This window comes from Lepidochelys kempii, chromosome 4 (assembly GCF_965140265.1).
Source record: "Lepidochelys kempii isolate rLepKem1 chromosome 4, rLepKem1.hap2, whole genome shotgun sequence".
NCBI lineage: Eukaryota > Metazoa > Chordata > Testudines > Cheloniidae > Lepidochelys > Lepidochelys kempii.
This window is the reverse complement of record NC_133259.1, coordinates 23,605,333-23,631,448: the sequence shown is the minus strand read 5'-3', so window position 1 is coordinate 23,631,448 and position 26,116 is coordinate 23,605,333. Positions and strand designations below refer to the sequence as shown.

The following is a 26,116-nucleotide window of genomic DNA, read 5'->3' as shown; positions in this document are numbered from 1 at the left end:
TAACAGCACTAGTGATGTATTTTAGGAGTTACCATGCTAGCTTATTGTAATGTTTTAGTCTCTCCCCCCTCTCTGCTCCGTTTATACACCTTACCTCATTGTTTAATAAAATACAGACGCCAACCCTGCACTAAGAACCACACCCCTGCATCCAAGTAGAGCCCCAATTACTTCAAATGGGACTCCACACGGGCTCAGGGATCTATCAATTCTCCGTGCAGATTTGGAAATTTAAAATTATAAACTCTTAAGAGCAGGAACTGAGTCTGGGTTTTTGAGAGTTGCCCAATATTTTGGCATTCAAATTAAAAATGACAACACCAGGACCAACGTAACTTTTGAAGATTGCCAGCCCCAAAGAAGACATTCCACTTTGTTGGATGGATTACACAGACAGTAAATTATCTCCTCATGAAATATCTCGAGTACAAGCAGTTTCATCTTGGGAAGGATTCCCAACTTCAATTATTTTAAAATTTAGAAGGATTATATCAACCTGCATCAGATGACAACCCAGCTATCGTTAATCTCAGAATACGCGAACTAGATAAATTCATGGAGAATAGGTCCATCAATGGCTATTAGCCAGGATGGGCAGGGATGGTACCCCTACTCTCTGTTTGCCAGAAGCTATGAATAGGCAACGGGATAGATCACTTGATGATCACCTCTTCTGTTCATTCCCTCTGGGGAACCTGGCATTGGCCACTGTCGGAAGACAGGATACTGGGCCAGATGGACCTTTGGTCTGACCCAGTTTGGCCGTTCTTATGTTCTTATGAAATGCAAGCCAAAGCATCAGTGGCATAGGGAAGAAACCTCCCCTGGTGCAAAACAGAGTTTGATGCCAGTTATGGAACACTTCACTAATTTGCATGTCATCCTTGCGCAGGGGCCATGCTAATCTTTTCTGTATCATTCCAATTTTGGTATATGTGACAGGATGACCCTGAAAGTCAGAACAACAGTAGCTATAGTTTTGGGAATTCCCTTAGGCCTCCTTATCTTAGGAGTGGAGAGGCTAGCCTGAGCTTTAGCTTCCAGAAAGTCCACTGAATTAGTGAATCCAGGCTGATTATCAGTGATTGCAGCAATACCATAGACATTTAGGAATAGAGAACATTTTGGGAGACTTCTGTGTCACCAGTACTGCCTCTGTCTACTCCTTGGATACATCATTAATGGATGGCTTCTGAGAACTTCACTTCATAGTTCAGAGTACTGTCCTCTTTTCCTCAGTTTACTTGCTGATATGCTTTGAAACACAGCTTATTCCAGGAATGACAGAGTAGGAATAGGTTTCAGGGACTGACTAGCAGAGATACAAAACAGGAACTATGAGAAAAACAGGAGAGAAAGCATCGCAGCGTCCTAAAAGCATCAGAATCTTCGACACAATCTGACTACTGCTTCTACCTGATGCATCAGAATGATGTAAGAGTTCAGGACTCCTAATGGAGACTTTCAAAGAGAAACAATATGTACTGATAAAATCATAAAAATTCTGTGTGATATGACAATGCAAACAAACATGCACATTTCAAACAGATTTCCCCCCACCCCCACCCCCTATTCTTTTGCTACTCCTGCAAAATTTCTGGAAAGGGATCCAGACTCTGTTAGAGTCCTGAGCTTTCCCTCAAGAAAAACCTTCTCCTTCAACTGAAATTAAGTTTATAATCCAAGAAATATAAACCAGTGAGTATTAGTCCCCAAATCCACTTATATAGTCTCTGGTTATCTTTATTTTACCCCTTGTTCTTACTGTTTGCCCTGGCCATCAACTTCTCAAGCAAAACAGCTTCAGATCCAACATGAATAACATTGTTTTATCAGCTGTCACTTCTTCATAGCCTGCCCTGAGTACTTGTTTAAAAGAGAAAGACTGGACTATTTCCTTTAAAAAGGCTTTATCTTTTTAAAAGATTACATTACCGCACAGGATTATCAGCCTTCCAACTGCAGTTTGTTCAGAAAGCTTTTTACTTGAATGCTCATTGGTGTAGACTCACAACATAAACATAAGATTGCAAACATCTGAGAAACCATCTGTAACAGGCTGGCACTGTTTGCCTGAAACATCATTTGCACATGCTGATCAAGCTGGAAAATGTTCTGCTGACTCAAAGGCGTTCTCTACACTTTTCTTCCCCCCCTAAAATTCTTCACTAGTGCTAATAATTGTGGGTCCAATAGTGTTGGCTGCCCTCTAGTGTTTTAACGACTGTTGCATCTAACGCCACTCACAGCAGGACTTCTAGGAGACACATTGGTCTCACTGTTGCTGCTAGAACCAGTGGAGTTTTAGGGGGAAAGCTAACTGTAAACAGAACTGCTGAAACAAGCAGCTTTTTCTTCCAGCCAGACATAAGGGAGGAAGAAGAGACTCGAGAAAAAGAAAATCTAGGATGTGGGCCGAACAGTCAGAAGGAGGAGCTGCAGGAGCAGGCAAGCCTGGGAAAACAAAAGTTCAGCTCATATCCCATACAGTTAGATATTATGAACAAAACCAAAGCTCCAAGAAGGGAGAGAGGTTCGGCTTAACACAGTGGCAACTACAATAGAACGTCAGCGTTATGAACTCCCCAGCAATGGAGGTTGTTCATAATTCTGAAATGTTTGCAACTCTGAACAAAACTTTATGGCTGTGCTTTCAAAAGTTTACAGTTGAACACTCATTTCCTACAGCTTTGAAATTTTACTATGCAGAAGAAAAAGACTGCTTTAAAGCATCTTAATTTAAATGAAAGAAGCATAGAAACAATTTGCTTACCTTGTCTTTTTTTCAAACTTTCCCTTTTTTTTTTTTTTTTGTAGTTTATATTTAAACACAGTACTGTACTGTGTTTGGTTTTTGTTTTTTTTGTTTTTTTCTTTTTTTGGAGGGGTGGGGGAGAGGACGGGATGTCTACTGCTGCTGATTGTGTACTTCTGGTTCCAGATGAGGTGTGTGGTTGAGCAGTCAGTTCATAACTCTGAAGTTCTACTGTATGTCCGACCGCAGGTGAGGAAAGGCAGCCATCTGCTCACATTTGTATCTAACCATTTGCTAGATTCAATGAATACATCTAGGCCTACAATACCATTATTCTTCAATTATAGTCAGCAAATGCACGTATTTAGCTAAATGATTTAGAGGTGTTCCTTCTTAAAACAGCAGATATGAAAGAAAGAAAAAAAATCTTACCTTTGCAGATTCATGTTCAAGTTGCCTGTACAGGCCTTGATCTTGTTTTGTGCTTCCAGATGAGTCATCCCGTCTGTACTTGTCCCATCAATGGTGAGAACCACATCACCTATCCCCACCTGGGCTCTAGCTGCCTTGCCACCATCGCTTAACTGCAATGTCACAAATGCAATGAGTAAGTAGCATTCTTCTATGGGTCATGTGAGCATTCTTTGAATATAAAGGACACACACAGTTATATGCATAGCTACCTACATTTTTTATTCATAAACACACACATAACATAGATGATAATAGGCACACACCTCTTACAGGAGAGCACCACCTCTCCATATAAGGTTATTTATTATATAACTGAATTCTGTCTTTATGATCAAATAATAAAGGGGACTATTGTCATATTTACCACTGTCTGGCACACCTAGAGATATCTGTTTCACAGAGAAAGGAATTTAGGACTTGAAGACACCCATGCTTAGAAATCAGGGAGCAACTTCCATTTCAGAATCCAAAGGGGAGGGCAAGTGAGGTACATATCTGTGACTGACAGAAGAGCTGCCCACCAAACAACCGCTATCAAGAAGCGGTCTATGTTTGAGAGTCCTCAATCTGTAGACCTTGAGAGATCATTTAAAAAGAGGTAGCATACTGTAGAAGACGACAATTACTTGCATCTTAAAAAAATTCTGTGTTGACACTCCAGACTCTGCCTGATTCATAAAAACAATACACAGCTCTTTCAAAAAGGGAAATCTCTCAGGAAATTAAATTTTTAAAAATATGTGGAAATTGTCAGGTTTGACACCTGCAATGGGTCAATAAAGCCAGTCTCTTAAATACCAAGATGTCTGGTGTTAGAAGTACTGCCATACCAACAGCACTTAAAATATACACTGAAAGCCTTTTTTAAAAAGATGTACACAGTGTGTGCTTGTATCATGGTACCAAACCGTTTTGTTGATGGAGGGATTAAGGGAGATGTGCCATTGAATCAGATTTGGACTCAACGATCTCAAAAAATTGCAGGCCAGCACAACTGTTTTTGTCCTCAATTCAAACTAAAAGGAAACATGGAGAGTGAAAGATAGAATATTGAGTGGCGACAGATGGGGGGGAAGCAGACAAGGGATAAAGAAAACCTGCTTGTTCCAACAAAGTTTTGAAATTATTATATGCAGCTGAATTGCTATTTGTACAGAAACAAATTTTGCATCAATCGTCAAAAGGGGAGCTGTAATTCGTCAAGAAATCGCTGTGTAGACAAACCTTTTGCTCACACTCCTCCACTCACTGCATCGTACAGTAAGAAACCAAGTTACGGTAAAATATTGGCTCAAGAGCCCATTATGTGTGAAGAGAAGTGTGACTACACAAGTTATACACTAATCAGACAAAAGTACGTACAGCTTCCTGCCCATCCTAGCCAGCATTGACAAGCTCTAGCTCCTCGCCCAAAACCTGCTGAAAAGCATTACTAATCCCCAGCCTCAAACAGGGTGTGACAGAGAGGAGTCTTACTTCCCTAGATGTGCCCATTACAAATGATGACTTTTTGCGGGAGGAGGGAGATTGAGACACACCTATGAATGTTTGGCCAGGTCTGATCTCATTAATAGAGATACATAATTCTTACATTTTGTATAGCACTTTTCATTTGTAGATTTTGAAAGGCTATAGCTGTATATAGTATGTACAGCTCTCAACCCTAAATACAGAGTCAAACCAGAACGTACCTAATTTATAGTTACATGACAGAAGACTAATTATCAGCTATACAATAGAGCTGATCAGCAAGGGAAACAGAAAACAATGCAAGAAACTCGAAGACCTTAGGAGGAGGGAAACCCTAACCCAAGCTGTGTAATGTTTTTGTTTCGTTTGGTTTTAAAAGCATTGCTTTTATAAGTGCAATCGCACCCACGCCATATGTAAATGCATAGAAGAGTATGTGGAATTGAAACAACAGATCAAGCTAGGTACTTCCATAAATCTCTCTCTGAATCCTTGGGTTACTAGTTTCAGTGCTGTATTTGCAATACAGAGCACGTTTCCACCAACTCTGAATTGCAGCTGTTAAACCAAGTTATATTTCCCATTCCATATTACGTTTAATAAAAAGCATACTGATCACAAACTGCAGAAAGGATCTGAAACAGAAAAGTGAAAATGTCCCACCACTTAGACTTAGAACACCACATATAGTCTGGATAGGTCATTTAATCTAGGACTGGAGAGAGAGAGAGATCCATCAGCTGCTGAGGCCAATCATTGCTGACACCAGCCCCCCCATCAGCAAATCTTTCTTTGGCCCCTCAACAGAGACTGACTTCATGGCTTGCAGGAAAGATCTAGTCTTTGCCAAACAGGGGTGTTCAGAGAACTTTCTAACATGTACAGCAAAATCATGCGTCAAATTTCAGATTTAGCTACGGTTTGATTCCTAAAAGACTAAAACAAGTATTTAAGAGGGAGGCGATTTTTTTAAAATCCAACATAATGCCAATTTTCCCAGAAGTAAGAATATTGCTCTAAAATGTTTTCCAAGTCCAGATTTAACAAAAACTAGTTCTTGATTTGGGACCAACTTCATAACTAACATTACAGAAAATGTCTTCAGTACAGTTTTTTTTTAAATCAACAAATCAAAAACATCACAACAGAAGCTAAAAGTTTGTTTTGCTTTCTTAAAGTTTATATAGTCTATCTGGTACCCTATTCATTTTGCAACATGCAATATTTGCAAGAGAAGAGTCTCTCGTCATCTCCGTATTGTGTGTTTTAAAAAAAAACATTTTCCTAGATAGATGACTCTTTCTAGATAAAGTGTATATATCAGTGGCAGTGGATGAGATTTGCCTCAATGATTTTTACCGATTAATCAGTAAAAAAGGGTTAGTTAATAATGTAATCATTTATTGTCCACCAGTGTGATCAGAATCAGGCCAATGTCTCCTCCTTCAAATAGATAAGGATAGACAGGCAGCATTCATGAAATACCAAGTGAATTAGAGACTGACATATGTAATTGGAAGTTATTGAGAAGACAAAAAAGCAAAATAGAAAATAGAGATGGAAAATACCTGTTATCGTTTCCATCCTCCCTGTCAATGTGGGATTGTTCCCTATAGTATATTCTTGAATATTTTGCCCAGTCTAGTTTCAAATGATTTGTATAATGAATTTTACTCCTTTTCCTAGAAAACTATGCCACAGTCTAACACCCTCTACCCCCCACCCCCAATACACAATATTCAGCCTAAAGTTTCCATTGTCACAATTTCTACCATTACTCCTACTTTTAAGGGTAGGTCTCCACTACAAATTTACATCAGTGCAACTGTGCCGCATCTGGTGAAGATGCCCTAAGGCGACAGGAGAGAGATCCCCATTGGCTTAACTCCACCTCCACAAGAGGCAGTAACTACACAGGCGGGAGAAGCTCTCCCACTGAAATAGCACCGTCTACATGGGAGGTGAAGGTCAATATAACTAGGTCTCTCAGGAGTGTGGATTTTTCAATTAAGTATGTACAACAGACCAAGCCTGACTCACTGGTCTACCCTAAACTCCTCTTCCTCCTTGACTTCTACCCCTCAAGTACTTTTGACAGTGGACAGGCTACATGAGTTTTAGCTCTCTCCATTTTTTTTTTTTTAAACCATTTACCGCTCTTCCCTGAATTTTCTTCAGTTTTCATCTGAGGACTCGTCTAGATGAACTGTTAGCATGGGGCAAGCCAGTGTGTAAATTTACCATGCACTACTGTACTGCACAACTGCCTATGTGGAGCTTGCAATCGTGGAACAAAAGTTCACTAGTGTGCACTGACCTACTCCCATTTTAAGCGGAGTAGGTCAATGTGCAGAAAGCAACTTTTAGTGGATGGCAGCATGGTCCACATGGGCACTTAATGAGTGGCAGGCTAGGTTAGGGTAGATTTACACCCCAGTGAGCGCACGACAAACTGTCCAGAAATGCCCTTACATTCAGGGGCCCTGAGCACTATGTAAAATAAGCAAGGGCTCAGCAGCGCCACAGAATGAGCAATCTCCTGTCTGCTCAGTAATGTGCTTCCCCTCCATCTACAACTAAAGCCGGGCCAAGTTTTTCAGACCTATAGTTTTATTTGCAGTTTTGGGTCAGCCAAAGCTATTTGCAAATTTGACAACAGATGAAAGTTCAGGTTAAATTCACAGGGGATTGCCATTCACAAAATAGTAGGTGGACAGCAATTCCCCTTTATACCTAATAGAGTAGTGGTTAGGGCATTTGCCCGGGATGTAGGAGATTAAAGTTCAAATCCCTGCCCTAGAGAAGGGACATGAGCCCAGTAACCACCAGGCTGGGGAATCCTGGGTTGGTTCTCTCTTCGCCTCTCCTGTTGAAGGTGTTCAACTTTAGTTATTTACACAAGTTGGAAACAATTTCAACAGGAGAGAGACACAGCCCACTTCTAGGCCACCTTAGAGCTTGGTAGTTAGTGCACTCACCTGGGAGGAAGGAGACCTGGGTTCAAGTCACTGTTCCCTTCCATCTGCTTTGTACCACTCAAGTTGACATCTATTGTATCCAGCTCTTCCGGGACTCTCCAGGTGTAGGAAAATCCATAGGCAGTGTAAGGCCAATATAACCCACCATCATTAACACCTACCCCATCCCAATGTTTAGTTAGGATACATCTATGCTCCAGAAATCTTCTGCTACTGGAATGGCCTTTGGGGACTGTTGTATCTGGAGTCATTTAGAGCAGAACTGAGGTTGCACCTAGCCAGTCCCAGAACCAAAGAAAAGCTATTTAAAATCACCTTTGTGTTACCCACTCCCTCCTCCTCAAAACAGCAGTGCATAGGAGTCACGCAGGCTCTGGTGCAGCTCAGGATCTGGCCCATTACTTTTGCAGGAATAAAAAGTCACTGCAAGATACATATGCAAACAACAGATCTTTGCTAAATAAGCTTCTTGTAGGCACTTTTTGGAAGCAAAGAGCCAAATCATTATTATAGCCCTTCGCACAGCAATATTATTGGCAAGGCTAGCAAGCTAGCTCGCCAGCCTTAATGCTCACTTCCAAACCAAGATATTTTATTCCAAATTTAAGTCCAGCTCACATTTATACAGCTGAGTTATAAGAACTCTAATATGGGGTTTATAATGGAAATGCTGACACAACCAACCGCCAAAAGGTGTTATGCGGCAGCTATGTAAATAAATTCAAGGTTTCCCCTGGCCTCACATCTAAACAGGATTGTAAGAGTTTAGGTCAAAGCACTGGCGGTTACTAAAGGGTTTTATTCTGCTGTGCATTCATTAACGTACACACTGTCTCATCAGCTGTGGAACTGCCATAAAACTCAAACACTTTGTACTTCCACATGCAGCTATGACCTACACGTGTTTAACGGCCTGCATTTTTGCCTACACTTTTAGTGGTCTTTAGAAACCAATTTACTCTCAAAATCTGAGAAGAGCTGAAACAACCTTAAAGATGTAAACAATGCACAAAATAATAGTGGCAGACAACGTATAAGGAATAAATACTTCGAGTCAAGTTAGAGAGAGAGTTAACAGACAAAAGATATTTTTAAAAATTGATGTGAATTGTATTGTTCTTAAAGTTCTGTAAAAAACACCAATAAACTGATACTTTTGGATGAATACTGCATTTGGAAATGAATAGGAGTAGCTTATTTTCTGTGCTGGCGAGTTTTTATAAAACAAAATAATGGTACTGTAACCTTTATAACTATATAGACTTGAACTCACCCTTAAATTTCTATATTGGATGTGAAATTCAACAGTCAACAATTTTTTCCATACAATACAATGCAATATAATTTGCAACTCAGTTTTGGCTTGGGCATTTGCCAAGCCTGCACCCTCTTCGGCTTGGTCTACACAATCAACTTATGTCAGTATAACTGCGACACTCAGGGGCGTGGAATATTATATTAACCTAATCCCCGGTGCAGACAGTGCTATGTCGCCAGGAGGGCTTGTGCCCCCAACAGAGCTACTGCCTCTCAGGGGTGTGGAGTACCTACACCAATGGGTGAAGTTCTAACTAAGTGTATACAAGCCCACAGGCTACATTTATACTGGAAGACAAGACCCATGGCATGGGGTCCCAGAGCTCAGGCATCTACACAGCAATTTTACCGCCCCGCAGCCTGAGTCAGCTGGCCCAGGCCAGATGCAGGTGTTTCTGTTGCTCTGTAGATGTACCCAAAGGCCTTGTGCTTTTGGGGCCCTGCTCTGTCAACATCCTCTTGCATCGTGCACAGTGGCTCTCTCCCACCTGCTGGCCAACTGCAAGAGCGACCCACACACCTCGAAACCTGAATTTGAAAGTTAAGTGTGTTCCTGGCAAGTTACCGGTCTTTTGATTTTACTCAGAAAAAGTGACTTTACAAAAAAGGATTTGTGAAGTTTAGCTATCACTGACCCCATATCAAATTGGCTCAGAGTCAGGTTCAAACCGGAACTCAAGGTCACAACACCCCAACTTTGCGACTGTTTGGATACAAACCACTCTCTAAGATTCTGGATTCAGGCTGGATCCAGAACTGCTGAAGAGAGATTTACAAACCCATTTCAGCCCCCCAACATCATGTGCTTCATTTAGTGAGGTTCCTCCTATCCCTTCCTGCCTATCCCACCAGCCCCATCTCTCAAGGTTGTGGCTTTTTCACACTCCTGAGAGACATAGCTATGCAGATAGATGTTCCCAGGGTAGATCAGCCTTGAGTTGGAAATCTTTGTACACCTACCAACGTACATTTCGCAGTTGTACCTTGCTTGTTTATTCTGTACGTGTCATAACCAGAAAAGAAACCAACTCTCTCTCCGGAGTTGTGTCAGCTCTGCAGTGCTAGAACCAGCAGCAGAGCCTTATCTTTTCCCTTCTGATCTCAGCCAACGTGACACTAAATGCCCCCAAGATGAGAATGGCACTACCTTCTTACTGCCTTCCCCTTTCTGACTATTACCGTACCTCAGTATCTGACATGAAGTACCTTTCACACCTAAGGATTTCAACTCACTTTACACTTGAATTTTGAGCTATACTTGGTTATAAATGTGTATTAATCAAGCACCACTTGATGGGCCAGCTGTAGGAGGGATGCACAAGGTGGTATAAGTTACACACCTGTAAGTGAATGTAAGGCATTTGAGCTAGTAGACACTCTTCAAGCAGGGCCCAGAAAGCAATACTAATGGAAGTGGGCGGGCAGGAGGGAATTTAACAACTTCTTCCACCCTCCTGTTAGTTGCTTTTCCTGCTACTCTCTTTTCTTAGCTTTTCAAAGTGTAAAACTCAGATTCCCTTTGTCATACTCACCCATGGGTAAACCCAGTGGTGAGCTGGAGCCGGTTCACTAGAACCGGTTGTTAAATTTAGAAGCCCTTTTAGAACCGGTTGTTCCGCGAGGGACAACCAGTTTAAAATGGCTTCTAAACTTAACCGGCCAAAAGTGGCACCTTAGGCGCTGACTCCATGGGTGCTCCAGCCCTGGAGCACCCAAGGGGAAAATTTGGTGGATACAGAGCACCCACTGGCAGCTCCCTGCCCCACCCCCGGCCCCAGCTCACCTAGCCTCCGCTCCGCCTCCTCCCCTGAACGCGCCGCCCTGCTCGGCTTCTCCGCCCCCTGAGGCTTCCCACAAATCAGCTGTTGGCGCAGGAAGCCGGGGCAGGCTGAGAAGCAGGCGGCAGCTTCCCGCTCAGGCCCAGGGAGGCAGAGTGGAGGTGAGCTCGGGCAGGGGGGTGGGGGCGGGGGTGGCGAGGAGGGCTGCCCGTGCCGCAGCAAGTAACCCGGGGCGCGCAGGGGAACCGCTCCCCGCCCCAGCTCGCCTCCACCACCCTCGGCCTGAGTGGGAAGCCGCCGCCTGCTTCTCAGTCCTCCCAGGCTTCCCGCCGAACAGCTGATTCGCGGGAAGCTGGCGCGGAGAAGCAGAGCCAGGCGGTGGGTTCAGGGGAGGAGGCGGACGTGGAGCGGAGGTGAGCTGGGACCAGGCGCGGGGTGAGGAGCTGCCGGTGGGTGCTCTGCACCCACCAAATTTTCCCCGTGGGTGCTCCAGCCCCGGAGCACCCAGGGAATCGGCACCTAACGTGCCACTTTTGATGTCATCAGTGGGGGAGCGGCCGCTCCCCCTGCTCCCCACCTAGTTTCACTCCCCTGCCCAGAGGAACCTGCCGGATGCTTCCTGGGAGCTGCCCCAGGTAAGCACCGCCAGGACTCCCCACCTCACCCCCCGGCAGGTGCCTCTGGCTCTTAGGGGTGGGATGGGCACCCACTACGGTGGCCCACGAGACCCTCCTCCTGGTTCTGGGGGCAGTCAGGGGACTGGGGAGGGGGGTGGATGGGGCAGGGGTCCCGGGGTTGGGGGTGGGCAACGACCCCCTCGTGGGGTGAGGAGGGAACCTGTTGTTAAGATTTTGGCAGCTCATCACTGGGTAAACTTTGAACTTCACCTCTGAATTTCTCCCATTAACTGTAAGGGCCACTAGATTTCAGGACCTGTATTTAACGGCTCATCTAAAAGAGAGGCACTATTGAGTGCCTGTCAATCGTATGCTATGCAATACTAGAGCAATAGTCTAATAGCAAGTGACTCACACAGCCACAAACAAGTTCCTGCAGCACCTGGGTTTTCCTTGGTGAATCCTATTCAAGCATTTGACCTGGATTCTGCTTTGTTTGAGAGAGCTAATGAGAACATAGCCTAAGTTTACGTGGCTGCTGGCAAACAGTAATATATTTTTTACTCGTGTCCCACTGCTAAAGAAAGCACTGCCTATGCACTTCTAGGAGAGGGCAGGGATACACTAATAAATCATTTGACAGCCAATTGCCCAGTTTAACTTCAAAGAACATGACAGGTTCAATGCAACACTGAAGGGAAACATTAACCAACATCTGCTGCCTCCACAAAGTCAACTCAAGCACATTTTAAGCCCACATGAAGTGTATGATCTAATTAATATTGTGATGTTGCAGTCAAATTAAACTATTTATGTGACCTCTTATAAGCACCTTCACTTTCACAAATAACTCATGGCTGGAAACTAACTTCAGAGGGAAGTTCACCCTTGCAAAGCTTAGCTTTTATTGTATTGTAAATCTGTTTTCTTCTTGTGCACCCAGGCAATTGGCAAACACATGAAAACAGTATTCCGAAATCCTTATTGCTGAAAGCTGACGTAGTGCAGCAAGGCATCTGTCAAATGACATTTAAAATACCTGCAAATGTCAGGCTCTTTTTCTCATTGGACTATGAGAAACAGGATTCACAGGGGCTCTTTAAAAATAAACACCCACTAATATACCGTGCTCACGCAAATGTTGAGACGTCAATGCCCAAAGTAGCCATCTGGCATTTACGCAACACATTTCATCCAAAGAGCTTTACCAACCCCACTGACCATAGGAATCATATTCCTTTTGTTCACCAGCCACATCCAGGAACCTCTGGGCTGAGATACAGCAACATTAACACAGCAGGCTAGAGGAAAGGAAAAAACTGTGTATTAGAGCCCTGCAGTAGGACTGGGATCCAGGACCCACTGCCATCACAGCGGGATAAAAATTCAACAAACAATGAGTGAGCAGGATTAAAAAAAACCCCAGGCCTCCTGCATCAAACACAACATGAACTTTCATGAACGCTATTTTCTTAATCCTGCTTCTGTCCCACTCCACAATACCTACTCCCATTCAACAAACAATGCAGGAAGGAATTTTCATCCTACTGTTACGGCAGCAGGTTCTGCAGGATCCTTGGGACTCCAGTCCTGCTGCAGGGTAGAGCCCAGGACCCACTGCCATAATAGCAGGACAAAAGTTCAGCAAACAATGCGGGAGCAGGTGGGAATGGCAGGGGGAATTGCCGGGCAGGATGGGAGCGGGATTAAAACAATAGTCCCGCGCAGGGCTCTATTGTATGTCACTGAAACAGAAGGAGAAAAACATTAGGCAGAATGTTGTTGCCCCAGCTGTAATTTGGCCAGGAAGCACAGGTTAAAACCGCTGTTCTTACGAAGAATGCAATGGGATTATTAGTGACCATGTATGAAGCCCAAAAGCAAGAGCACTTCTTTTAATCAGATTCTATGTGTGTCAGTTTCATTTCCGCGGAAAGCGAAATATGAACATAATTCTGCTCTCTAGGAGGTCAAAAGTACCAAAGACTGACTCCTGAGCTTCACTTCATGCACCACAAAGCTAGCAGGGCGTCTCCTTTCGTAAACCAGGCATGCAAGTCTTTTCACAATCAGGGCCGAAGATAACCAGTCGCCCAAACTGAATGAAAACAGCCACCTGCTAACAGCCCAAAGTATACTCGTCTTTACTAGTGTTCAGACTTGTCACATCAAAGCTAATGCTTGGACATGAAGATCAACTTTATAGGGACACAGTAGATCTTCCGGGTATGCTAACGCTTAGCCTTCTTTGTCACTTTACAATTCAACACCACCCCTATTTAACAGCTGCAAATCCAAGGAGGCGGAAAAGGAAAGCTGAACTGGACAGTCCTAGAATAGGCTGTTGGACAAACAGACATTTGTACAGTGTGCTGGTCTTAGAATGAGTTCTTGGGATAGCACTGTTCCCTGCTGAACAAGGTCAACAACAGGTTGGACTGGCTCTCAGACAACATACCCTTGGCAATTATTTCACTGATTGAAGGGATTCCCTTCAGTGGTGTGTCCCACTCTGACAGGCATCAAGCAGCTCACCTGGCACCACTCAGTCTGTGAGGTGGGAGGGGGCAAGCAAAGATGCATACAAGTTTTCCCAAAGGATCGATTTTAGGTTTGTTCGTGTCAAAATAAGGCCGAGATTCTTCCGTTATTTGCAACTTCAGCAACATAGGTTTAGAAAACAGAGTAATCCTTTTTAGTTAACTTCAGTGTAACAAAATTAAGAGCAGCACACAATTCCTTTATGAACTGTAAATTGCAACGCAGTTAGTGTGCTTTACAGATAGAAGCACTTTTAACCTCCATTTCAGTGAATTGGACAGAATTAGACAAATTGGAATTAGACAAAACTTTTGTTTTACTTAGGGATATATTCCTGCTGAAGTCCACAGGACTACTGATGTGAGCAATTTAATTTAATTTTTTTGTAATTTAATTTGGAGATATACTTATCTCATAGAACTGGAAGGGACCTTGAAAGGTTATCGAATTCAGTCCCCTGCCTTCACAGCAGGACCAAGTATCGTCCCTTATTTTTGCCCCAGATCCTTAAATGACCCCCTCAAGGATTGAACTCACAACCCAGGGTTTAGCAGGCCAACGCTCAAACCACAGAGCTATCCCTCTTTACAATTAATCTGGCCTGAGATACTATATGCAAGTGGTAAAAGACGACTGCCTAGTTTATTTCTTGGAATGATGCAAAGAGAGTGGAATGAAAACCAAGCTAAAAATCAAATAAACCTAACCTTTCTACAGCAGCTCGAGTTTGTGAGGTGCATGTACATGGGTACTCTCTCTTTCTCTCTCTCTCCCCCAGATCTTTTTTCACAGCCAGCACAAATTACTTCAACATCTAAGCATGCAACTACTTGGAATTGCTACAGAGGCATCACTTTACAACACAAACAATTTGCATGAAAAAAGTTTCACATGTCTGTCACTTTTATTGCAGAAAGCGCAACAAGTGCTGCTGAGAATCTAACATGCACTTGGCAGGCAGCATCCATTCAACCATCATCTGGCTATCGCCACAAGCAGCTGCATAACATCTGCAAGACCAAAATTTTTGTTGGTTTTAGCAATTTGGAATGTTCCAACAAATAGTTTATTAAGTTACAAAAGCAAATTATTCCTGGGGGTTTATTTTCCTGCCCTCCATCTACCATCTATCTTCCATCTGAGAGATGAAACATTTATCTGTAACCAAGAACATATGCATAAGTAGAAATACATAAACATTCCTAACAAAAAGAAAGAAAAAAGAGACATGCAATTAACGTAATTACTGTTCTCCAATGACATTTAATTCAAGTGCGAAAAGAGGAAACGGAGTATAGGTATAGTCACTTATTCTCTGAAACCAAACAGATCCACCTTGTGTTCTCCTCAGGCCAGTTTAAGATTGTGTAAGCAGGAAATACACATTTTCCTGTCTTCCTCTGCAGGATTCTCTCTTTTTCTTTTTTCCCCTAAAGATGATAAACCTAATTCAACTGAGCAAATGCCCATGTGGATTCTATGATGCAGTTTGTTAATTAGCCTAATATGTGCCACCCTGCCTTGACAATTCTGAGGGGATCTATGACTTGAGGAACATCTCTCCATCAATCGAGTAGGCTCTTCACTTTGACCTTTGTACGCCCGACATGTTGCTATCTCACCAAGCTGTCCCCACCCTGAGTGATACCTTTGCTCTCTTATTTTGGAAAGAAAAAAAAAAAAGTTGCCCACCTCCATTTCACATGTTTCCAGAACACAGCTTGGGAAAAAAAAATCAACTCATTTTTAATAAATTCCCATTAATAGAACAGTTGGCTAGAGGACAAAAGGAGATCCATAAAAGTGACAGAAGACTTTGAAAAGAAGGCCCATGAAGAAAAGTTAAACAACTGGGCATGTCCAATCTGGAGAAACAGTTGACTTCAGGACTTCAGAAATAGAGTTTACAAATATGTAAAAAGGTAAGCTAAAAGACATAAATGCATTTGTCTCGTTTGACAAATGAGACAGAATAAATAGCAGTAGGATTAAGCTGCAGCTGGTAAATTTTATCACATTTTCCCTAATATTTAACCAAAAACTCATTATTCAGTGGTTGTGGAATTGACAGCACTAGAGGGGCACCAAATGTTCAGCTCAACAGTTACCAAGGATGATTTATGACAGTGCTTCTCCAACTCTTATGCATGAACCCCACTGGCTCTCAGAGCTCTTCTTCATGCCCAGCCACCTGCCTGCCTCAGAGTGGAATAGAGACAGCAGCTCTGGAGGATTTGGGGTGTGTAACAAGGTTCTCCTCCCTGCCCCCGTCCATGGGGGAAATGGTATGTCTTATCGAAAAGTCTGACATGAGAAGGCAAAGTGAGCAGAGAGGGAAAAAACAGGATACTATACATAGAAAATGATGGAGTTTAAATTAGTTATTACCACTCAAGAAAGATCTTGGAGTCATTGTGAATAGTTCTCTGAAAAACATCCACTCAGTGTGCAGCGGCAGTCAAAAATGCGTACAGAATGCTGGGAATAATTAAGAAAGGGATAGATAACAGGTTGCTTCTATATCATGTTGCTTCTATATAAATCCATGGTATGCCCACATTTTGAAGACTGTGTGCAGATGTTGTCGCCCTATCTCAAAAAAAGATACATTGGAATTGGAAAAGGTTCAGAAAGGGGCAATAAAAATGATTAAGGCTATGAAATGGCTTCCATATGAGTAGAGATTAATAAGATGGGGACTTTTCAGCTTGGAAAAGAGATGGGTAAGGGGAGATATGATTGAGGTCTACAAAATCATGATTGGTGTAGAGAAAGTAGATAAGGAAGTGTTGTTTACTACTTCACAGAACACAGGAACTAGGGATCACCAAATTAAATTAATAGGCAGCGGGTATAAAACAAATACAAGGAAGTATTTCTTCACATAACGCACAGCCAACCTGTGGAACTCCTTGCCAGAGGATGTTGTGAAGGCCAAGATCATAAAAGGGTTCAAAAAAGAACCAGATAAATTCATGGAGGATAGGTCCATCAATGGCTATTAGCCAGGATGGGCAGAAATGGTGTTCCTTGTCTCTGTTTGTCTGAAGCTGGGAATGAGTGACAGAGGATGGATCACTTGATGATTACCTGTTCTGTTCATTCCCTCTGGGGCACCTGGTACTGGCCACTATTGGAAGACAGGATACTGGGCTACATGGACCTTTGGTCTGACCCAGTAGGGCCATTTTTATGTTCTTAAAAACTCATCTGACAATTTCATAGCACATAGATTAGCAGCAAGAACATTTTATAACTCATTACGGATAGAAATTTCTTATTACACACTATTTCACTTTTACATTCCTAGCAGAACTCAACATATAGCAAGGCTGCACTTGTCAAGGGAGGAAGAAATTACAGTCATTGATGAGCAATATAATAAGGGACTGGGAGAGCTTTTGCAAGCTGGTTAGAGAATAAAGACCAGATCTTGCAGGGAAAGGCAGCAAGACATGAATATAGCCTCAATACAAGGACCCATCGGGAGGATGGAGTTAAAAACCAATATCTAGATTACAGGCCTGAGTGGCTGGGAGGACAATGTTGGCATCAGCAGTGACCAAACATGCAGGAAGCTGAAAAAGAGGAGCTCAGTTCTCTCAAATTTCATTTGAGCTGGCAGCAGGGTATCCACAAGGATGTGTCAGAAAGAAAAGCCAAGAGGCAGGAACTTCTATTAAATTGCAATACATCCACTTTGGAGTTTACTCTCAAACTTCTTTAAGCAGAGAAGCACTAATGACTAGCACATTCCTTCATTCAGATGAAAAATGGTTACACGTAAAGCAAGATAAAACAATGGAGATAAAACACAGATAGAGAAGTGCTTCCAAACACATGGAACGTAACACTTAACTCAATTATGCACACTAAATATGCTGCAGAGCCCATCATTCTGTATTCATTAACTATGTATGTTTTCCATTTAAAATCATGGCTACAGAATTCTTTATTACTAACCAAGTACAAGCTTTTGAGCAGAAAGTTTTTTTTGGGTGGGGAGAGGAGAGAGCGAATTAGATGCTAACTCTTGGTGGACCTCTCACCTTTTGTGTGCCAAGGGGATACTAGCAGACATTTATTTTAAAACGGACATATTGGCTTGAATACCTGAAGTACAGAAACCACAGAGTAACATTTTAAAGGAGCTACAGATTATTTAATAAATTCATCCCAGTTATTTACAGTTAACACATGAAACATTTCAACCCAAGCTCAGCAAAATACAGGAACTGCCCACTGATTTTTGCATTTCTAAAGGTACAATATGAAACATGAGTTTAGTTTACTTTCCTAGTTCCAGATTAAATGCTGTTTATTTTTTATAAACATACAATACAAACAGTACTCATAAGTATTGTCCCCATGACAAGCACGCTGAAGGTTTTAACCATTTTTTAATTTAGGCAGAAACATGAAAAAATCCATTTGCCTGCAGCAAGTAGGAAGCTTTCCAAGAGTAATGACATTATCTTGTACAGAACTGAAATCTTAGTAAAAATAATGTTCCATGCCCTTATGATTGACAGGATGACCTTCAACAAGGATGACACAAGTGGAAACTGATGTAGTGCTTTTTCTTACTGAGTCTGCAGATAGTGAACTCCCAAGCCCCTGCTCATAGCCTTGTCAAATTACAGCACCAAGAAACCTAACCGGAGTTTTATTATTGTCACTGCTGCAATTCAAAATCCTGCAGGCAGCAATCAAACTGAAAAGAATCAACTTGATATGTTAAAATGGAAAAGAATCAGCTTGATATGTTAAAATTATCTATTTCCTATTACTGTTACTTGGACATTGGGAGAGCCAAAACTCAAAACACATACCTAAATACTCTGAGGAAAGTTAGATGTCCAACATGGGATGACATATATAGATTCAAATTATAATAGTTTCTGATGAGCCACCAAAAAAGGACTGAGTCCAAGGACTTACTTGCCTATAATAGTAAATTTTTGCTTTATAATGCACTATGAGTATGCCCTTCTGAGAGACAGACTGCCATGCTATATAAGAAGTCTGCCCTTACAGAAGAATCCTCTACACTGGAATATCATAGTGGTCTGGCTAGGTTTGGTCTGAGCCCAGCAACCTGAGCATCTCTCAGGCCAGCTTCTGGAGGATTCTCCTCCAATTATAAGCTAAGGTGAAAAAAGCATGAAGCTGAAATGCGAAAAGAAGATACCTTTTTCGAAGCTCCAAGCATCTATAGATCTGACAAAGACTTGCACCATACTTTTTATTCCTAATAGGTAGGAATTTCATACCACAGTCCTTGGGTTGCTGGGGGGAAGGAAAATGTCCTACGCCTGGTCTACACTTAAAGTTTTTCTAGCACAGCTATGCCATTTAGGTGTATATGTAGGGGGGAGAAATCAGATTGCACCCCTAACTAACAGCTATGCTGGCAAAAGCCTAATGCAGATGCAGTTACAGAAGCAAAAAAAAAAAAAGTCCTTTTGCCTGCATAACATATTTCATTGTGGCTTTTGTAGCTTCAAGCTGCATCTCCACTCGGAGGATCTGCCAGTATAGCTATATTGGCAAACCTTTTCTAGTGGAGACAAGCCCTTACAGTGGAGAAACAATTAGGCTGCATTTAATAACAGGGCAACTGTACCGATGCACAGCAACCATCCATGTCACTTATACCTGCCCTTTTTAAAGTTACAAATGATTCCCATTCCTATATTACCAAAAATGAAGGTTACAAATCAAAAAGTCTGGTAAGATTTCAAGGTGACATTCTGGGGAGTTTTTTGGTTTTTTTAAAGTTATGGGTATTTTATTTTAAACATGCTATGAATCACGAGGAAAATTAAAAAAAAAAAAAGCAGGAAAGACCTTTTTATTTTTAAAAACATTCCTTATAACCTTCTTTTCAAGTTTCTAACCAAAGGAAATCAAAAAATCGAAAGCAATCTCCAAGTTCCAGATTGTGTGTACAATACTTGATTTTAGTCCTATCACTAGGACAGGATAAGAAGATGCACCCACATCCAAAGACAAAACTGGGAAACACATTCTATTAATTATTCATGTCTTTCAAATTAAATAGGGCATCATTACATCGAGAAGGAACCTGGTTATCTCCCAAACTGGATCTGGACCTAATATTTACGGATGTTTCACATTCATTTTTATACTGGGCAATATTACAATATTCAACACTTTTACAAATAGATACGGACCTTTACACAGTTTCTTTTCCTTGTACAACCTCTTGAGTCTGTATATAACCACATATATCTCTGAAGCTATTCAGCAACAAAGGCTGACTAAAAGCACATACAGAAGCATGAGCCATGGAACAGATAGATACACGACAGGTTAAAAAATCTGCTTAATTCCTACTACAACAGGGCAGTTACATTTTTAATCAGCTATTTTGGGTACCCTTGAAGTTGACATACAGGTTGCACTTCAAGAATAAATAGCCTAAGCTAGGACTTAAAATTAACCTTAATATATTACATTTACATATGCAAGTACTAAAGCACTAAAAGAAATAAGCTAGATGGGGGAAAAACGGGGACTATGACAACTCAGTGCCAAGTAAAGTATTTCTACTTGTTTTACATTTCAATCCATTATATTACAATCACATCAAATTAACAGCAGCAAGTCAGAAAAGTCTCAACTCTGTGCAATCCCCCTGTTTGATCACAATTATAGAAATATGCTTAGGAATTATGCTTCTTTAGCCAGACAGCAGGACTGCATTTGACAGTTTTCCTACGCTCTGGTCTCATGTGTACCTAGTCTCCTCCTTGGGTAGCCATCCCGTTTCCTCCTGTACCACGGTGGTGATCTACCCGTACCTGCAGCTTACAGGAGAATGCCATTTCTCCAAAGCTCCCATACACTTGCAGTTTCTGCAAGCCACTTCACAGAGTAATTGTAGGCATGTGGCATTGTAGATAGATGCAGTCAAGTCACTGGCTCATAATAGTTCAAGAAGCGTGCCTCAATCTGGAGGAGAAACCTTTATTTCGGGCATATAATAGCAACCTGAAGATGTTAGGGATCAAGGCATCTCTCAAACAAAGGTTCAGGGCAAGAAAGGTAAGGTAGTTCAGGAAATGGGATAGAAGCACCAAAAGTAAGGGAGGTATTCAGCAGACATTTGTAACGATGTCCACCTGAAAAAATCTAACCCGCAACGAAAAAAGTGCCTTGAAAGAAGCCAAACTCAAAGGAATACCACTACAACAGTATTCAGTCATTTGGATGTGGCAAAACATCTCATAAAAATGGACAAAGATAGTTAAAACTTAAAAAGTAGAATAGAAAAGGACTGGGTAAGCTTGGTGGCTTAGGGCTTGTCTATGCTATACTCAAATGTCTTTTCAGTAAATTTCCAAGATTAGACAAGCTCTTAGTTGTAATGCTCAGCACTGACACACAGGAAAGCTAGATAGAACTTCTATTCCAACACAGCTGTTGTACTTTAGAAGTCCAACCACTGTGATCATCTAATCTGACCTCCTGCACAACACAAACCATAGAACTTCCTCAAAATAATTCCTAGAGCATCTCTCTTCAAAAGAGCATCCAATCTTGATTTTAAAATGGTGAGTGATGGAGCATCCATCCCAGACCCTTAGTAAATTGTTCCATGGTTAATTGCTGTCACTGTTAAAAATGTATGCCTTATTTCCAGTCTGAATTCATCTAGCTTCAACTTCCAGCCACTGGATTGTGTTATACCTTCCTCTGCTAGATGAAGAGCTCATTATTAAATATTCCTTCCCCAAGTTGGTACTTACAAACTGTGATCCAGTCACTCCTTAACCTTCTGTCATGCTAAATAGATTGAGCTCCTCTAGTCCATTCCTGTAAGGCATGTTTTCTAATCCTTTAATCATTTTTGTGGTGCTTCTCTGACCCCTGACCAATTTATCAACATTCTTCTTAAATTGTGGGCACCAGAACTGGACACAGTATTCCAGTAGCAGTCACAACAATGCCAAATATAGAGGTAAAGTAACCTTTCCTACTCGAAATGACTGTTCATCCATCCCAGGATTACATTAGCTCTTCTAGCCACAGCAGCACCCTGAGAGATCATGTTCAGCTGATTATCCGTCATGACCCCCAAATCTCTTTTGGGCTCACTACTTCCCAGGATAGAATCCCCCATTCTCTAGGTATGGCCTACATTCTTCATTCCTAGATGAATACATTTACATTTTGCCATATTACAACCCTTATTGTTTGCTTGTGCCCAGATTACCAAGCAATCCAGATCACTCTAAATCAGTGTTGATCACTCCCCCAATTTTTGGGGGGGGGGGGTGTCATCAACAAACTTTTTCAGTCATGGATTTTATTTTTCTTCCTGGTCATTGATGAAAAAAGAAAGAAGTTCAATAGCCTAAGGCTAAGAATTGATACCTGCTGGACTCCTCTGGAAACAGACCTGCTTGACGTTGCTTCCCTGTTTACAGTTACACTTTGAGACCTATCAATTAGCCAGCCTTTAACCTATGTAATGAGTGCCACGTTAATTTTATGTTGATTTAGGTGTTTTGTTTTTTAATCAAAATGTTGTTTGGTACCAAGTCAAATGCCTTCACAGATGTTTCACTGTATTGGTGAGATGCGCTCAAACAGCTTAAATTACTGAACATCTGTCAGAAGTGTGCTGGTGTTGGGCATGAGTAGGAGGGATTCTAATGTTTAAGAAGAGAGACTGAACTGGTCCAGTGTTTTTTATTGGAGCTTGAGTAGTCTGTATCTCCCCAAACCTACTCCGTATTTTCTACGCCACTGCAGTTAAATGCCAAACCTCTGCAAAAGGCAGCATATCAAAATAAATATTTAAGGCCCCATTTGGAAAGGAACATTTTTACACACTAATAAAATCCAATACTGTCTAGAGGCTTTGGAAGGAATGCTTAAATATTGACCAAGTTATGAAAACAGTATTTAAAGTGAAGATCTGTTCTTTCTTGATCTTATTATAGAAATAATTTCAACATGTACAAGTTTTCATTACATTTACACAAACAGATCTGAGCTTTCTTGGAACTACCATATGCAAATTAGAGATTCAATCCTAATTTCATTGACATCTGTGGGAAGTTTGCAATTGATTTTAATGGGAGCTGGACCTACTTTTGCATAATTCTAAACAAATACTTCTTTTCTCCAATATTGTTTTTTCCTCCTTTCAGATACAGTTGTCCACAAGTCTTCACAGACAGTGGATTGGAAGATGTTGCTGTACTTTATTCACGCTGTGTACTATTTTCTTCTCTGCATGCTACATGACAAGACAGTAGAACTGTATAAAGATAATGAGATGTGGTATAGATTAGCATTGATGGACCCTTTTGCCATGCATTAGGCCTAACGTGGGCCCTCAGAGCTCTACAGTCCTGTAGCGAATAGTACTCCTGGTCCTCTCCTTTCACCAAAACCAACAATAATTCAAGGGTGAAATCCTGGCCCTACTGAAGTCATTGGCAAAATTTCCATTGACATTAACAGGGGCAGGATTTCATAGTGAATTCAAATACTGCTTCTCTCAAAGAAATAAGACAACGAAGGCTATAACCCTTTCTGTTATTCGAGTCTGGTTATCGGCAACAAAACTGTATTCAACATACTTGCTTTTGTACATAGAGAAGACGACAGATTAACATTTAAGGTGCACTACTCATGCTCTGCTCCCCTGAATGAAGATGGCAAAAATGACAGAAATCAATGAGTTTTATTTAAGAGATGAGCAGCCAAGATAAATAAGGACTGGGAACCTTAAATACAGACACCTCTCAAAAAACCCCACACCTTTACTCCCTACTCCTCCCCTCCCCCCCCCAAACTACCACGTTCTTTCCAAGGAACAGAGAGGAAAGGGCAAGAGAAATCCTTCACATAAAGCAAGAGCTGGCAGTAGCACAGTGGCTTAATAAGCTGACCCTCCACCTCAGAATATGTGGGTTCAAGTTCTACTAGGTCACAGGCATAAATGACACTGATAGTCTCATTCTAGCCTTTGCTTCTCCATGACACAGAGATGTCATAACTGGCAACCTGAACTCAGGGGTTCTGGGTTTGGAATGGCAAGTCAAAATGGAGTTATAATTAGTAGATCCGCATGGAAAAACTTGTACAGCCCCAGCTCATACAAAATCAAAAATATTTCTGTGGATACTATAGAAGTTATTACTTGTTTTCATAATTTAAAGGGGAAAAAACCTACCTGCACGCAGAACAGAGAGTGCTATTATGCTAACGGTCAGTGTAGTGGTTAGGAAACTTCACCACCATGATAAGCAACATAAAAGACAGGGGTACTTCAAACATATTCATTCCAAAAAAGGCAGAGGACAAGACCCTCCCTTCAAGGTACTTGTTTGAGAAAAGCCTGTTGCTGTACTTACAGAATGGAAGAGACCCAGATCTAAATAAGGACTTTTGAGGGGAAAGGGAGGAAGAACACTGCAGTAAACGCACGCGGGGTACGTATGCACTTCAGCAGTTTCATAGTACAGCTATGAAAAAAATCACTAACAATTAGAGAACTGCCTTTAAGCTTCCATCGTCTCAGTACAGAAATGAACTTCACAGCAGAATATTAATTTGAAGCAATTATGTTTACTGAAAAATTCAGGGCATTGGTTGTCAAGTTTTACATCCACTGGTCAAAACCCAACCTCGTGGCAACAGTGAAAAATATCATTTATTATTTAACGTCTGCTCAGTCGCTTCTGTGAAAAGAATTGACAGTCTCAGTGTCAGTAGGCCACATCAGAAGAAGAGCCTGCACCACAAACGGCACCTTTGCTCGTGATCTGAGGAGCAGGACTGAACTATTTGCTGAACCTCTGGCTACGATGCCCACCCAGTGGACTAAGCATTTCAGCCTCCAATGAGAGCATTATGACACCTTTCAACTAAAATCACATTCACAAAAGAGTGTTTAGGCATGACTGTAAAATACTTTGTTTTGTATGTCAATTATAATGAATTATAATCATCAAATCATTTTAACAATCAATCATATTTAAAAGGTTAAACACTATGCGTAAGTCCTTGAGATTCTATGACAAATTTTTAAGGCATGTGAGGTTTAGCCTTCTGACCCATGGTGGTTAACTGAAGTCAAGAAGCTAAAACTCTCAAACATACCAAGTCAACGAACAGTGACAGCAGAGTATGCATATAGTGATGTGTGGCGGCATAGAGCATTTCCTGCACATTCCTCTTAATGTGAGGAAACTACCCACTTTTTCAACAAACTGAAGCTTAAAGCAGAACATGATCTTTCTTTCTTCAAGACTACCTTTGCACAGAAATATAAAAAGATAGCTACAAACTGGACATACAAAAATAATGCTAATATAACGTCAATATTTAAAGTGGTTTATCTGCCCTGGGGCAATATTTGGCCTTTGTTTCTTTGTAGTGTTATCAAGTACTATATATTAAACGCATTACTCCTTGAAAGCACAATGCTGTCACTCCTCTCACAAATGGCTTAAAAAAAAAAAAAGGGACAGATGCTTCTTTTCAATTTTGAATATCGAAATTTTAGTAGCAAATCAACAACTTCAGAGGCAGGCTGAATACAGCAGTTAGGTACAACCTGGTAAGGAACTAATTTTGTTTCTAGATACTAATGTGGGGGGATGGGGAAGGAGGAAGCATTCCTATACATTACAAATGAATGTAGGTGAGGGCGTGAGCAGGAAGTGGGGAGGAAAAAGACCAGCTTCTCAGAAGAAGCCATTCTTCCTAAACAAATCTCCGCTAACCAGACTTGTCAGTGTATGCACATGGCGACAGGGAACACCACTCTGTGTTACTGAGCCTTTTACCAGTCATCCATTGATTTAAATCCAGCCCAGGTCAGCGGGAAGTGAAAGTAGTTTTGCCAGGAAGGCTGTTTTCTGCCCAGCATCAAGTGTGTTGGAAAAACCTTGTCCAGTCGTGAGAGGCATCCACATCACAAAAGAATAAAAAAAAAAACACACACACTAGCTATTGGCACTAACTTCTAGTTTCTAAAAATTTATAGGGAATTTCTAACACAAAAAATACAGCAACCAACTCAGGCTAATGTTATCCTAGACCTCATTCTAATGGATAAACATGAACTAATCATTAAAAATTGATGGTTGCCTAGTTGCAACTAATCACGATCCAGTTTTATTCTCTGTGTAGAAACAG

At 41.4% G+C, this 26,116-nt stretch overlaps 1 protein-coding gene and 1 non-coding gene across 9 annotated transcripts in view; both read right to left on the bottom strand.

Moving 5' to 3' along the window:
- The window catches only part of PDLIM5 (PDZ and LIM domain 5), a 183,881-nt gene that overhangs the window by 125,467 nt on the left and 32,298 nt on the right, over positions 1-26,116 (bottom strand). For all 8 annotated transcript variants that reach the window (XM_073340724.1, XM_073340718.1, XM_073340717.1 and 5 more), the window contains exon 3: positions 3,188-3,339. In XM_073340724.1, the coding sequence (XP_073196825.1) occupies positions 3,188-3,339 (152 nt within the window). The remainder of the gene's footprint in view (positions 1-3,187; positions 3,340-26,116) is intronic.
- LOC140911009 (U6 spliceosomal RNA) lies at positions 848-950 on the bottom strand. Its single transcript, XR_012158804.1, has one exon. It is a non-coding gene; the product is annotated as a U6 spliceosomal RNA (small nuclear RNA).